A 13842-nucleotide genomic window follows, 5' to 3' on the forward strand; every position below is an offset into this window, starting at 1 on the left:
TTGCACATCACTCCTTTGGGGAAGGGCTTTATTTAGAATGCTAAGTATAATGTTTTGTCTCCATTTTTAGTTCAATATACTTGCAAGATATTAGGTTGTTTTTAAGAACTAATTTCTTACTCATACTAATTTTTTCACTAATGTTTTGCCCATTGTTTTGTTTAGTACATTTTATTCAAATTGTTGGGGCACTCATTATTCTGATAGGAGACATTCTGTTATTTTGTTTACAGATTCTTATAAAAAGCTCTGCTCAGAGCATTGCTGGCTCTTGGTTTGGGTCCTGATGGCTAAAGGCCACCTCCTCCTCTTCCCGCCTGCTGTTGCCTCTGCCTTGGCCTTGCGCTAGGTCTCACCGTGACCTTGCTTGGCTTAGGGCAGCCCTGACTCCTTTGGTGATTTGTTTCATTTTTAATAATTTTCTGAGATTATAATTACATCATTTCTGTTTTCCTGTCCTTCCTCCGAACTCTTCAATATATCCCCCACCCCTTGCTCGCTTTCAAATTCATGACCTCTTTAATTGTGGTAGTGTGTGTGTGTGTGTGTGTGTGTGTGTGTGTGTGTGTGTGTGTGTGTGGACAACCTGCTTGGACTGTATAATGTTACTATATGATGTTGTGATGATGGTTCTTGACTTGATTGTTGCCTCCTAAGAGGTATGTGGCGATCCCTAGAGGTTTTTTTAAGGCACTTTGATATAGACATCTGAGTGGATGGAGAGTACAGGTTCTGCTGTGTGTGATCTCCTGCAGTGAGCCAGAGCAGCCCAGCAAGCCAAGTCAGGCACATAGGTGCTCACCTTCCAGACAGTTGCACTCATTTATACCCACCAGCTACTCTGGATTCTGGACTTCTCCCAGCCCTCTGAAGGCTTAGGCCTTCATTTTAACTGTCTATCAGACACTCCTGACATCCACCCATGCCATAATTCTGTGCTGTACCAGCAGTGTTTGCCAGAGCAAGCAGAACCTGAGTTCTAGTGCCTTTGTTACTGCACTGATGCTATGGGAGTTCTTTGTCAGTGCTTTTGTTCACTAACATCCCATTTTACAAGCCTGGTAAGAAAACATGGGCTTTGTACTTCTCCATGCTTGTGCCTCTAGGAAGTGTGCATGTGTGCACTTGTGGAGACCAGAGGTGACATTGAGTGTGCTCTATTATTTCTATACTTTTTTTGAGACAGTCTCACTATGCAACCCTGGCTGGTCTACAACTCACTGTATAGCACAGGCTGGCCTCAAATGCACAGAAATCTGTCTGTCTCTGCCTTCCAAGTGCTGGGAATAAAGATGCACAGTACCACTACCAGCTTTCATCCTTTTTTGAAACAAGTTCTCTCAGTGACTGTGGAGCTCACCCTTTCAGTAAGACTTCCTGGCCAGGAAGCCCTCAGAGTCCAGTGGTCTCTGCCTCCCGGTGCTGGGATTGCAGATCACACTGCCACCCCTAGATCTAGGGTGGATCTGAACTCAGGTCTTTATGATTGCACAGCAAGCACTGTACACAGTATGCCATATCCCCAATCCTTCTTCTCCACTTTTGACACACAAAAAAACTGTTTGTTTGTTTGTTTGTCAAATCTGGCCCTAAAGATGTTTGTTTCCAAAACTCCATTCTTCTCAGGAAGCAATTCCCAAATTGTGATCCGAGGGCAGGAAGCTGGAGAGACCCTTCCCAGGGCGCCAAGAGATCAAACTGCTTTAAGGCATATGGGAGGCCTCCCTCTCCATTCCTCTTTCACCTATTCTCATGTCCAAAGTGGAGTTGTTTAAGCTCCCTAATCCTGGGGGACACTGTATGCTAAGCTCTCGGCCCCGTAAGTCCTCGTGCTTTAGGCACGCCTTCGTTCTTATTCTTATTCCTATTGCATTAAGTATTAATAGCTCCATCCCTTAGGTGTAGCAGCTCCTAGAGATCCTCAGCCGTTCTCAGTAGAAAGAGGTCCTAAGACCTGAGAGCTACTGCTTTGAGTAGAAATGTCTTGGAGTATTGCAAACACCAGAGCAGTGGAGTGGTGGTGTGCACACTGCTCTGGAGGCTGCAACCGGAGGATCACTTTAACCCTGAAGTTTGAGATCAGCCTGCAGGACATGGTAAGATCACAAAAATAAAATTAAAATTAAAAAAAAATTTGTCTAAGACAATATATCAGATCAATCTCAAAAAAGATACTCTCAAATACTTGTTATAATGGCATTCATGATTAGAAATTTATCTAGCCACTAAAACCCTTGATGCAAAATAAAAACACAAGAGTTTGGGACTTCCCACCAGCTGATTATCTGTTTCTTCAGCCAGTTAATTCTGTAGCCAGGAGATGAGCAGAGAAATGCTGCCCAGGGGACTGAACTGCACTGGGCAAAGGGAGGGCAAACCTTGCCTGAGTCCTCTCTTAGACACACACAGACTTCTGTCAGATGTTAGTGCTTTGCTAGGCATGGTCAGAGCCTCATCTCTGTTATAGTTTTTAGAAGTGGATGCTGAAATATGTCCATCAGAGATGTCACGGTGAATGAGGATTGCTTCAGCATGCCTCACCGGCCACCAAAGTGGAAGGAGATGTGGGGAGATAGAGTAGGGGAAGCAAAATCACAATCATTTTGCTTTTAAACATTCTCTTCCCTTATTCTTATGCTGTCTATCTGAAATATTACAGGCGACTATGCATGCCCAAGTTTCTTCATATGCACAGTATAGAAACCACGAACACGTGAAGCCACATAACCATACAGTAACTACAACTGAAAGCCTGCACATAGTGCTTTTTAGTAAGAAGAAGCACACGATTACAGAGAACTACTTGTGCTGTCGCTGTCACCTTCTACAGAGTGAAAACTGTCCCCCACTGGAGCATACTGTACTACACCTAGAGAAAGTCCTAGAGCATTTTACTGGTTGGAGGGAAGAGGCAGGCATTGGCGGGGAAGGATGAGACACACTTCACAATGAAGAATAGTCTGAATTCTGCACTTGTCCAGTTTTACAGAACTGTGCACATTTCAGTCATGGTTTTACCCAAATGTTTTTTTTTAATGACCATTGAGTTCTATTTAGCTGTGCTGCTCAAAGGTCTAGGGAGAGTGTATACTGGCATATGTTATTTCCAGCTGCATTAAGGGCACAAGTTGGAACAGCAAGTCCTGGGCAAATGGGTGGGTGGGTGAGAGAAAGCCTACCACTGTGCACCTGGAACACGGGTACAAGAGTGTCTACACTGCAACTTTTTCAACTTTTTTGATGTTTGAAGTTTTCATACTAAAATCTGATGAGATAAACCTTCCCTGGCCTTTAAGAAAACAGATCCCACATCCCACAGAGCAAAAGACTAGAATTTCACACTTCAGACACTTTACTTATAAAGTCAGAAGAACTGGACGCTGGTTATACTTAAGAAAATGAGAGCATTATCATGGAAATTCTAAGTCTGAACTCGAGGTACAAATCTAATAATAAGCACTGGGGAAGCAGACCGCTGAGAGAATAACAAGGTGACCAATGTACAGTTGGAGAAATTATAGGGATGGAGCACAGGCTAGGAGACCATCACACGTGTGCATGTCAGAGTTCTGGGGAGAGCATAATGGGATGGAACCAATGTGTAAAACTAGGTAAACCCAGAAAGTAAAGCCAAGGCCTGAATCTAAGCACTGAAAGGAGACACTGGGAACGCGGCATAGTTACCTAGGAACCACCAAGTCTAGTCTAACACTCAGGAGTCATCACGCCTCAGAGACAACACACTCAGGACTTCCAAGCAAGCATTCGAAGAACTTTAAGCCCCCCCCCCCATCATCCAATTACACCGCTCAGAGCTGCAAATAGAGCTGGAGAAGCGGCTCAGCAGTTAAGAATGCTTGCTGACATTCGTGATACCTGCCCCACCTGTACATGCACACATACACACTCTCATGGGCAAGTGCACACACATATATTACACATAAAGCATGTACTCATGCAGACACACATCATGTACCTAATTCAGAATAATAAAAAAGAATATTTTTTTTTAATACTAACAAGGAATGACTCATCAGTTAAGAATGTTTGCTGCCCTTATAGAGGTCTTGAGTTCAGTTCTTGGAACCTCTCTTGAGCAGCTTAAAACTACACCTAACTCCAGTTCCACTTCCAGTGCCCTCTTCTGATCTCCCATAGGCACCAGTATGCTTGTGGTATACATTCATATGTACAAATAAGTACATATGTATGTAAAATTCAAAAAATACAAGCAAGACAGCAACTTTCAAAGAAGAGCCAGGGACACGTGCATCCTTTCAAGTCCTGAGGCCAGAGAGAGGTCATTTGAGCACGCCAGGGTTTTGTCCCTGTGAACCTCCCTGGATCTTCCCCAGCCAGAGGAATTGGGCTATGCAGCCCTAGGGCAAGCTGAGCAGGGTACAGGAAGGTAGCCATGACGGTGGGGAGAGAATCCGTAAGCACTGTGTGTGTGGAGTCCATAAAGACACAGATGAAGTAAGTGTATTGATTTTTGTGTTTGCAGTCGGTGAGAATCAAGGATATTGTTATATACTAAGAAGCAAGAGGCTAAAGTGATGTATAAGAAAGTGGGGTCTGAAGGCGTTAGCATATAGAGGTACAAAAATAAGCGTGAAAACTATATACTTAATAAGAAAACAAAGGGCTGGGGTATAGCTTAGTGGTAGAGCATTTGCCTAGTGTGAGTAAGGCCCTGGGTCCCATCACCAGCATCAACAGAATGAAAGTTGGCATGGTGAGTACATCCTACTTTCAAGATGAGGCAGGGGACTGCAAGTTCCAGGTCAGTCTGAGCTATCTATGATGATATCTCAAAGCATCCACACACAGGAATAAAGGAAGAAAAGAAGTAGAAAGTGGGAGGGAATACCCAGGAACACTAAACATGTGATATATCTAACTATGGTATCAAATTGAGAACACACATATTAGTCATATCAGTAATACTAACAGACTTTCAACGGTACCACTAAAGCTCATAGGGAAAAAAAGTATGCATAAAAGAATAGGAGCAACTAACAAGGGAAGCAATGTGGAGAGTGTTCTTAAAGCACACCTAGAAGTCTAAAGAAGTCAAAATAATGGCCCTGACTTGTGGTGGACAGCCAGACCAGAAGACAAAAATACACCATAGCTAATGTGGAAATGGAGTAGATGGTGCTGGTGCAGGTGACATCTGTAATCAATGGGGCCACAGCCACAGAAAGGAGAACACTTTTAGAGAGTGCCCCCCACAAAAAAAAAAAAAAAAAAAAAAAAAAAAAAACTCCCTAACCAAGACAGCAGGTAGGCTGGGGAGTGTATGTAACAAGCATCCTAGGTGCAGAGATACAGCTTGGAAATCCTTTTGCTAATTTTAAAAACAAAGCAGACAATATTGAAATGGGACTTAAATGGGGACAGCCTTAACATACACACAGTACTTCAATAGATGAAAATATGTCCATCCTCATCCTCAGAGAGATGTGGGTTAAAACTTGATTGAGAGCTGTCTCCTCTCTCCAGATTGGCAGGACTGAGAAAGCCATGCCTACACTCTGCTGGGGAGGCAAAGGAACGGCTTCTTGTCAATGCTGATAGCAGTGTGGGCCACTTAGAGGAAGACCTTCAGTGTCTGCCGTGTCCATGAAACTGGGTTTGCATTTGCCTTTAACCATCAGGGTTTGTACAAGGAGGTGACCCTGAAGACTCCTTCCAACAGTATGAAAGTGGGTGTGTGCAGCTGTTGGTTACAGGGTTGTTTGTGAGTGCAGTCTTGGGGTAACCTGTGCACTCCAAGGAGGGCGACCGAGGAGATCAAGAAGCAGCCACATAATGGAGCCACACGGCTTCTGTTCTCATCTTTGAAAGATGGAGGACCTGTGACCTATGCGAAGTGACTTCCAGGGTGGACCATTATTTAAAGAGAAAAGCAGATGCGTTATTCAGTACGGGCCCTCTCTGTAAGGCGAGAGGAGACATCCATCAACACACATGGCGGGGAGACCTCAAATGACACAGTCTGTTTAGGAGGCAGGCCAGAGAGGGCTGGAAAGTGCGGGAGAGAGAAGAGTGTCAGGCAGAGTGACTCTGGAGCTTTTGACTAGAAGTCAGGTTATCTTTTTTTGCTTTTATTTTTAACCAAAAATAATATGATTGGAATTAAAGAAAGCTAAGAATATTTCAGTCAAATTATGTGTTCAGTCCTTGATGGGTGGAGAAGAAAGTAGAGAAGCAAACCAAGAACCTTTGAGCCTGGGGTTGAGTGCTGTGATAGCTGTGAACTAAATAGTGCCATGTTAGTGGCGGTCGGCTTCACACTGGTTGGGACTGGTATGCCTGCAGCCCTGTGTGTGTGTGGGATAGAGCACATGCTGAGACAGGAGACCGTCTCCGTGGTGTTGCATGGCAACTGGAAGGGTTAGTGTAAACAGAAATGCTGGTGTGTCTGTGCACGCAGGTGTGCCCTGACCCTGCCTGCTGAGGTCTAGAGGGCTCAAACACAGAGAGCACTGCTCCATCCTTGTTGTCTCTAAATGCCAGTCTGACTTACTAGCAGGAACCTTTTGAGTAAGCAGCTGAGGACAGTACAAGATGAGCCTGGGGCATCTCACTGTGCCAGAAAATGGGGGAAATATCCGGAGAATTATTGGGGGGGGACATAGATAAGATACCACTTCGAAGAGGTCCTCACTAAGCACACCCGGACTTCAGTGTGCCAAAATGATGACATCATGACTCCGGTCCTCCTCTGTGAATCTGCCTGATAAAATGAACAGTGTTGGGAGGCATCAGTGTGACCTCACAGTAGCTGTGAGGAAAGGGAGCTTAAATGTGGAGGGAAGTGGGAAGTTGGGCAAGGTTTCAGATGGATGTCGTGGCTATGAGTTGCAGGCTCCTTGCTGGAGAGGAACTGAGGACTGAACAAATCAAACTGGGACCTAAAAAGGGACAAAGACCCCAGGAAGCTGTGTGCATGCCTGCACTTCTCTCAGCTAAACTCTGTTCCACGCTTCTGTGGACATACACACTCATACCATATCCAGCCATTTTGAAGGGCAGTGGCTTTGGGTTTTGTGGGGATGGTGGTGCTCTGTGTAGGTGTGTTTCCTGGGCATTACCCTCCCCTCCTCTGAAATTGCTGTTGCTCTCGATTGTGCTGTGAGACCTTTACTTCACTGTGGGATGTCCTGTGAGTATGGAGCAGAGGGTGGGACTTTTCAAAGGCCGTTTATTCCTAGGGAAAGTTCTGGAGCTGAGTCCTCTCCAGACGTTCTGGTGCCTCCCAGAGTAGCTGCCATTCCCTCAGCCTGCTTTCTGTTCATTTCTTTGCAAACTTGTGCTCCTTTTGGGAGACTTTCGCGGGGCTGGCAGGTCATGTGGTGTGAGGTGCATTACTCACACACGGTGGCCCTGTGGAGGATGCAGACGGAGGCACTGTTTCATCGCTGGTGCTGATGACACAAAGGCAGTATTGTGAGTCTCAGACACCAAGCCATTCAGGCAAGGACACAAGTGGCTTTTGTTTTGTTTCTTCCTTTCTCCAAGTACTTTACACTTTTTCTTGATTTCCACCCCCCAAACTGCTCACTAAGTATCCACTGCATCTCTAGCTTCTTTAATTAGTTATAGGACAGCCCTTCACAGAAATGCCCTGCACTTGTGCCCATTTACAGATTAGCGGGAACAGAACACATCCTAAAATCCCCTTGAAATACTGCCTCCAAATTGACAACAGCTTCCTTAGGCAGCCTACGCTATCACCTTTACCACAGAGGTCCACCCCTTTCCCAGTAGTCATGAGCCTCATCGTTTCCAGTGATGACCTCTAAACCCTTCAGCTCCATCTGTGTGCTCCACCTGCTGTATCCAAGGAGCTGTGGCTCTGAGTCCAGCTCCCCAGACTGGCATCTGTAGCCCTGAATTGAACTGTTAGAGAAGGCAATTTCAATACCAAGGGAATAGTGCTGAATGTTATGGTCCATATCTGCATATCTGATGTGAAAGTGATGTGTGGTAGAAACAGCTGCCATTGGCGTTTCTGAGGCAAGGTGAAGCTGTTGTTGACCACTCAGAAGACTGCCCTCCCGGCCTTAACTCTCTGTTTGTCTTGGGCTGTCTGGTTTGATTTATTTTGTAGTAAATGTTGGGCCAGTTTTCAAGCCAGATAACTTATCTTACACTCTGCCCCCAATTTGGCCTTAATTTTGTTCCAGTGTGTCCCCTTGTCCTGCAATAAATGTTTATTGATCAGCCATTGAAAGATAGTCCCCACCCCCCCACCCCCAGCAGCACTGTCACAGCCCACAGCCAGGTGCAGTGTGCACTCTGCTTGCTGTGAGCTGCCTGCTCTACCTCAGGCATCTCCTCAGCACTCTCCCCATCTTCACTGTGCTTGGTTCTGTCCTCGGGACTCTGGCTCCTGCCTTTTCCTTCGTCTCCTGGTCTCCTTTCCTCTAGTCACTGCTCGCCGTCCTCCAGCGGAATGATCAGTCCATGGAGGCCCATCTCCTCTGCCCCCTGGCCCTGGTGGTGTACAAGAGAAAGCCTCCTTACAGGTGCTGGTGTGGTTCTGATAGCTTGGCCTCAGGTTACCTTTTCAAGCTGGTCTCCTCCCCTTCTCCTTCCTGCCTGGCTTCGCCCAGAGCTCTCTGCTGTTGCTCATTGCCATCTTGAATGAGACCCTTGTCCTCATATGAAGTAGGCTAGTGTCTTGGCAGACAGTTCAGCATCCTTTGCTCCAACCTGCTAAATACCAAGATTTCCCTGCATTTATTGCAACAAGTAGCATCCCTCCTTCTCCACCAGCTTCTTGGAACTCTCTCTATACCTTCATGCTTCAGTGCTCTGTGCCTGCTGTTCCTCTGCCTGTGGCCTTCCCTTCCCCCAGCAGAGCCACTGTGCACGCTTACCTTCTGCCTGAGCAGCCCCTCCCTCCTCTGTGCTCCTCCAGCCCTTTGTACACCTGCATTGTGTTCAGAAGAGTCGCCTACTGAGCTTCAAGAGTTGTCCTACTTTAAAACACCGTTTAACAGGACCTGCAATCTGAGGTGCCCCTGTGCACAGCCTTTATAATGGTTCTAAAGGGGGAGGGCTGAGAGCTGCCTGTGAGCATGTTGTGGTCCATATATGCACTTAGACTTCCATAGCCCTTGCTACTGAATCCAGGGCCTTTACAAAGCAAGGTTCTCCTGGGATGTCCTTCCACACCACAAACAAACAACCTCAACTGTCACTGGTCTTGGTAGAAAGCACCAGTGTGGAGCAGTAGGTAGTATTGGTCCCACAGAACCCTGTGGTTCAATTCCTGCTTTAGTCTATAAAGCACTTCAAGAGGGCCTTGTGCTTCCAGAGCTGGGGCTTCTTGGAAGAGTGTTAGCATAGGAGTCCAGGCTGCTCTTATCTTTACATGATCGGGTTATCTTGACTCAGATTTATACACAGCAGTTGAATCTCATTAACCCAAATTCACACTGTGTAGACCAAGCATGGAAATAAACAGTTGAGACCTTCCCGGGCTGTATTAAATCTTTAGCCCATTTCCAAGCAATGCATCTTGGCAGTTTACTTTACTCTCAGCACATCTTAACACAACACCCCAGTCTACACATTTGGCTTTTCCTCCTCTTAATTTTCTCATTAGATCCACAGAATAAGATAGCATTTACTCAGTTTAAATCTGAGCGCCATGTATAGTCCAGCTGTTGGCTGCTGGATTCAAGGATGAGCATGAGTCTGCAGCAGGATGGCCTGGGTTAGCGCTATCCGGTGGGACTTTATTTAGAATTAGTATGCTGACTGTTTTCTGAATCAGAACTGCAGTCTTCAGCCCCCAGCACCACCATAATGACCCTGGATGGTGGGGACTGTAGCACACACAGGCTCTGGAGAACAGACCACTTGGCCCTTTCTAGGCATGTGCCTGGTATCTACTTGTAGGCTGTATTCCCATTAGTGCTTCTGTGACATGGAGCTGAAGGCAGCCCTACCTCTCAGGGCTGGTGCACAACAGAAGACAAGGGCTACAGGATAAAGTTCATTCACTGTTCACTTCAACAGCAGTTCGTGTTGGGCACCATGCCCATGGTTCAGAGCCTCTTCCTTGGTTTTCGGCAGTGCTAGAGATGGCTACAGCCCAGCTCTCCAGAGAGGCTCTTCAGATAGCCGGGGTGCTGCTTGGGTTGTTTTGAGTGTTTTCTTTCATTTGTGCAGTGTAAGGACAGAGCCCTGAGCTCACGCACTCTAGGCAATACTCCCCCAGTGTCCACAGCCCTAGTCCATAGTGATAATTAGAAGCATCCGCTTCACCCCAGAACTGCTGGGGTGAAAAGGATCTGGAGCCCACTAAGCAACCTCACTGCCGTATAGTGAAAACACATCCTCAGAGAGCCTCCATAGCAGGTCATCCAGGAAGAGGTAAGCTGAGAGACCATGGAAGCAGCCAGGAACAGGAGGGAAAGCTGTAGCCTGTGTTGGTTCAGCCCCTTAACAGTAGATGTCAGTGCCATTTCCTAGATGGGGAAACTTGGAGTGAAGAGGGTCCTTAGGGGACCAGAGGTTGTATCCAGTACAGCCCAAACCTGCAGAGAGAGCCCTTGTCTCCTCTGTCATCCTCTGCCATTATCCCTACACAGTTACATGGATTCAAAGACATACCAAAAGCTCCTAAAACATGGAGGTGACTAGGGGGGAAAATGTATTGAAATGAGCTGAATTTTGTAAAGCTTTTTAAAAGAATGATGGTTTTGATAAAATTTAATTTTGGTGGAAAATGCTTTTTGAAAATATTTGAGATGTTCCCAGTTCTGTTTTCTCCCTGCACACAGGCTTTATCAAATGATTGTTTTGTTGATAAATTTAGTGTTCAGTTGGGACTTACATGTAGATTGTACCTACCCTCAAAGGGAAAGAGGATTTTATAGTTTCCATTCATTCTCATTAAAATCAGAACATTTGCATCTTAGCTTTTACATCTAGTTCCAGGAATTTTAAGCAGTCTGATTGTATGGAAGTGGGTCGTATTAATTGCAAATGGGCCCGACATCTGCTTGGTAACATGGAGGGCTTTTTTTTAGCCCCGTTTTGTTTTTATATATGATCTACCAGGGTGATTAGGCAAGAGCTACGCCTGGTGCTGTTAGAAGGCTGGGTTCTCAGAGGTTTAGAACACACCCATAAAAATGGATTTAAGATCGAGTCTCTGAAAGTTCTTGAACCGGGAGCAATTAGACATCTGAGACTTGATAGGTTTCTATCCACAGTCTGTTAGGAAGCTGTTTTCTGGCCTCGGAGCCTCCATTAATCAGCTGCTCAGGAGCCAAGGTTATGGATCCCTGACCCTAGAGTACGCATGGGGTGCACTGCCCAGTTCTACCTACAAGGCATGAGCTGGGCTGAATGAGGTCTGATGGGACCCAGGCAACTTACTTCTTCCCTGGTGCAACTGGAGTGGTGATGCCCAAAGTGGCTCTCTCTGCATACTAACCTCTAAGAAAGCCAGTAGACACAGATTATACACGGAAGCACTCATCAGCCAAACAGCTAAACCGTTTGCTTGACTGCAGTTCTTTTCAGGGTGTTTTCTGAACTGGCTCACAAGCACTGACTTCATAAGGAGGAGGTTTGCTGTACCACTTCTAACTAACGAAGTACTTCACTGGGCCAGTCTGACTTACAGCAGAAGCACTACCTGGGCCAGTCTGACTGTAGACACCTCATTATAGAGTGTGCTCCATGCATTGTTGTCTTGAAGAACTTCTCAAATACTTACTTTAACATTAGTAACTAAAGCAGCTAATGTCTCCTGGATCAGAAAATTATTGAAGAAGGTACTTGGCTCAGAACCCACCCTCTCACCTTCCCCCTTCTGAACTATTTGGTGGTGCTGGTGCTGGTGCTGGTGCTGGCGGTGGCGGTGGCGGTGGTTATTGTTGTTTAACTGCCAGGTAAAACTGTGTCTTGTGTGTGACAAAGTCAGGGAAATAAGGAGATGGTGAGTTACTAACCAAAATTAGGGAAGGACAGAAAAATATGGAAAGGATGACATGTCCTCTGGAGTGGGTGATATTTCCCTGTCCTGACCCTGCTGCAGGGCCTGTGTCTAGGAGGGTACAGATGGCATTTGCTACCTATTAATGCTCTGAGGTCTTTGTTGGATGGTTCTGGCTAATGACGCATTGTGTTCCTAGTTAGCTGCCCAGTGTGAATGGACTTTCACTCCTAGAATCAGGAGTTAAACACGAGAGCTTTCCTTTTTCTGCAAATAGCAGGTACCCATCTCATGCATGGCTGTCTGCTGCCCCGCTGCAAAGCAAATAGCTGTAGGAGTTAGTGTTCAGGAGCAGGAAAGGGTTTAAGCCAGCAGCTCCAACCCCTCCTCTCTGAAATGGGAAGTCGGCAGGTGTTAGGAGCAAGACTGGCTGTCACAGAATTGAGCAAAGCTAGTTGATGCACCTAGGGCAAGCCTGCCCTAGCCCTGGAGCCTTGACTTCACTAACCTCTGAAGCAGTAAGCTCTGGTAGTGGCAGGAGTCTTCTTGCTGAAATCCCCTTCCAGTGCACCATGGCTCTGTTCCCCCCATTAGTCCCACTTCCCACAGACTATGGCTTGTTACCCAAAGGAAGGATCCCTGGCTCGCCCTTAATACAGGGAAATCATTTAAAGCACTTAATTTGGGCTGAGTCTTTATTGGTGCACTATTGCAATTAAGTTAGATTAATGAAAGGTAAATTCCAGTCTATACATGAAAAAAAAATGTCTTGTAAAGATCCTAATTAGAGTGTGTGTTTATTTAGCCTATCGTGCTTTAATTGCATCCATCTTGCTATTTACAAACAGGCATCATTAAAGAGTAATGAGTATGTAAGGAGCATTAATACTCGAGGCAGATGGGGAGGGGCAGTGGAAGTCTGCCGCTGGATATGATTTTCAAATGAAGGAGAATGTGGAGTGATGCTGGGGGGGAGGGGGGGCGGGGAGCCAGTGTTATGCAAGGCAGCAAGCAGCGAGTCCTTCACTGCAGAGGGCTGGCCTCTTTTAATTTGTTGCGGCAGTGTAATCTGGAGAAGGAAACAGACACTTCGCCCCATCGTCTTCGACCTTAGCCAGTCATACCATCCATTGACCACACACACTGGCCCTACATTGTGGGACATCTGCCCTCCAAGCCACAGAGGTTCCCAGGAGGCTGGAAAAGCCATGCAAGGTGTGGGGCTCTCCTCACAGTACACAGCTCTGGGCCCTTTAGCAGCCTTTCGGAAAATGCAAACATGCAGTAAAGTGAGAAATAAGCTTCTGGTGTTTCTTGGCACCTCTAATATCACGTCCCAGTCTTACAGAACTTCAGTTGTTCTTGGCGTTAGATGCAGCTCAGTCTTCCTTAGGTGGGTGCTTAGTCACTCCAGTCTGCTCCCACCTGACGTAAGTTCAGAAAAGCTCAAGTCCCAAATGGAAAAGAGAGAGCAGATGGGAGCGAGCAGCGGAGCCACAATGATCTGCTACCTCATTTCTCTCATTTTTGGTATGCTTTCTCTTCTGGGGCCAGGGTATGACCCAGTGGTAGTCTGGCTTTAACGCTCAACACCAAAATTGAGTAAATACTCCCTATTAATCAGGTTTAAGGACTGGGAATGTGGTTCAGTGATAAAGTACTAATATGTGTGAAGCCCCGGGTCTGATGCTGAGCATTGTCAAACAAAACCTAAGAAGCAGGTTTAAAATCCAGGTGTGGAAGCCCCAACTCCAGCTCTTAGAATCCTGACTGCAGTGTTTATAGGAGTAAACAAGAATCTAAAGTACAGTGCCTTGGTTTCCCCATGTCCAGCTTATTGCACACAGTGCTGGAACTGCCTTCTATATAAATGC

The 13842-nt window shown here is 46.2% G+C and overlaps 1 protein-coding gene across 4 annotated transcripts in view; it reads left to right on the forward strand.

Moving 5' to 3' along the window:
- The window catches only part of Med27 (mediator complex subunit 27), a 174829-nt gene that overhangs the window by 126068 nt on the left and 34919 nt on the right, over window positions 1-13842 (forward strand). For 2 of the 4 annotated variants that reach the window (XM_021193057.1, XM_021193059.2), the window contains one exon: window positions 234-1307. The exons of the other annotated variants lie outside the window; for them this stretch is intronic. In XM_021193057.1, coding sequence (XP_021048716.1) covers window positions 234-287 — 54 coding nt within the window. In that variant the 3' untranslated portion in view covers window positions 288-1307. Of the gene's footprint in view, window positions 1-233; window positions 1308-13842 lie in introns of those variants that run through there. 4 annotated transcript variants of the gene reach the window in all.

The sequence above is a fragment of the Mus pahari genome, chromosome 3 (genome assembly GCF_900095145.1).
Source record: "Mus pahari chromosome 3, PAHARI_EIJ_v1.1, whole genome shotgun sequence".
In the NCBI taxonomy this organism is placed as follows: domain Eukaryota; kingdom Metazoa; phylum Chordata; class Mammalia; order Rodentia; family Muridae; genus Mus; species Mus pahari.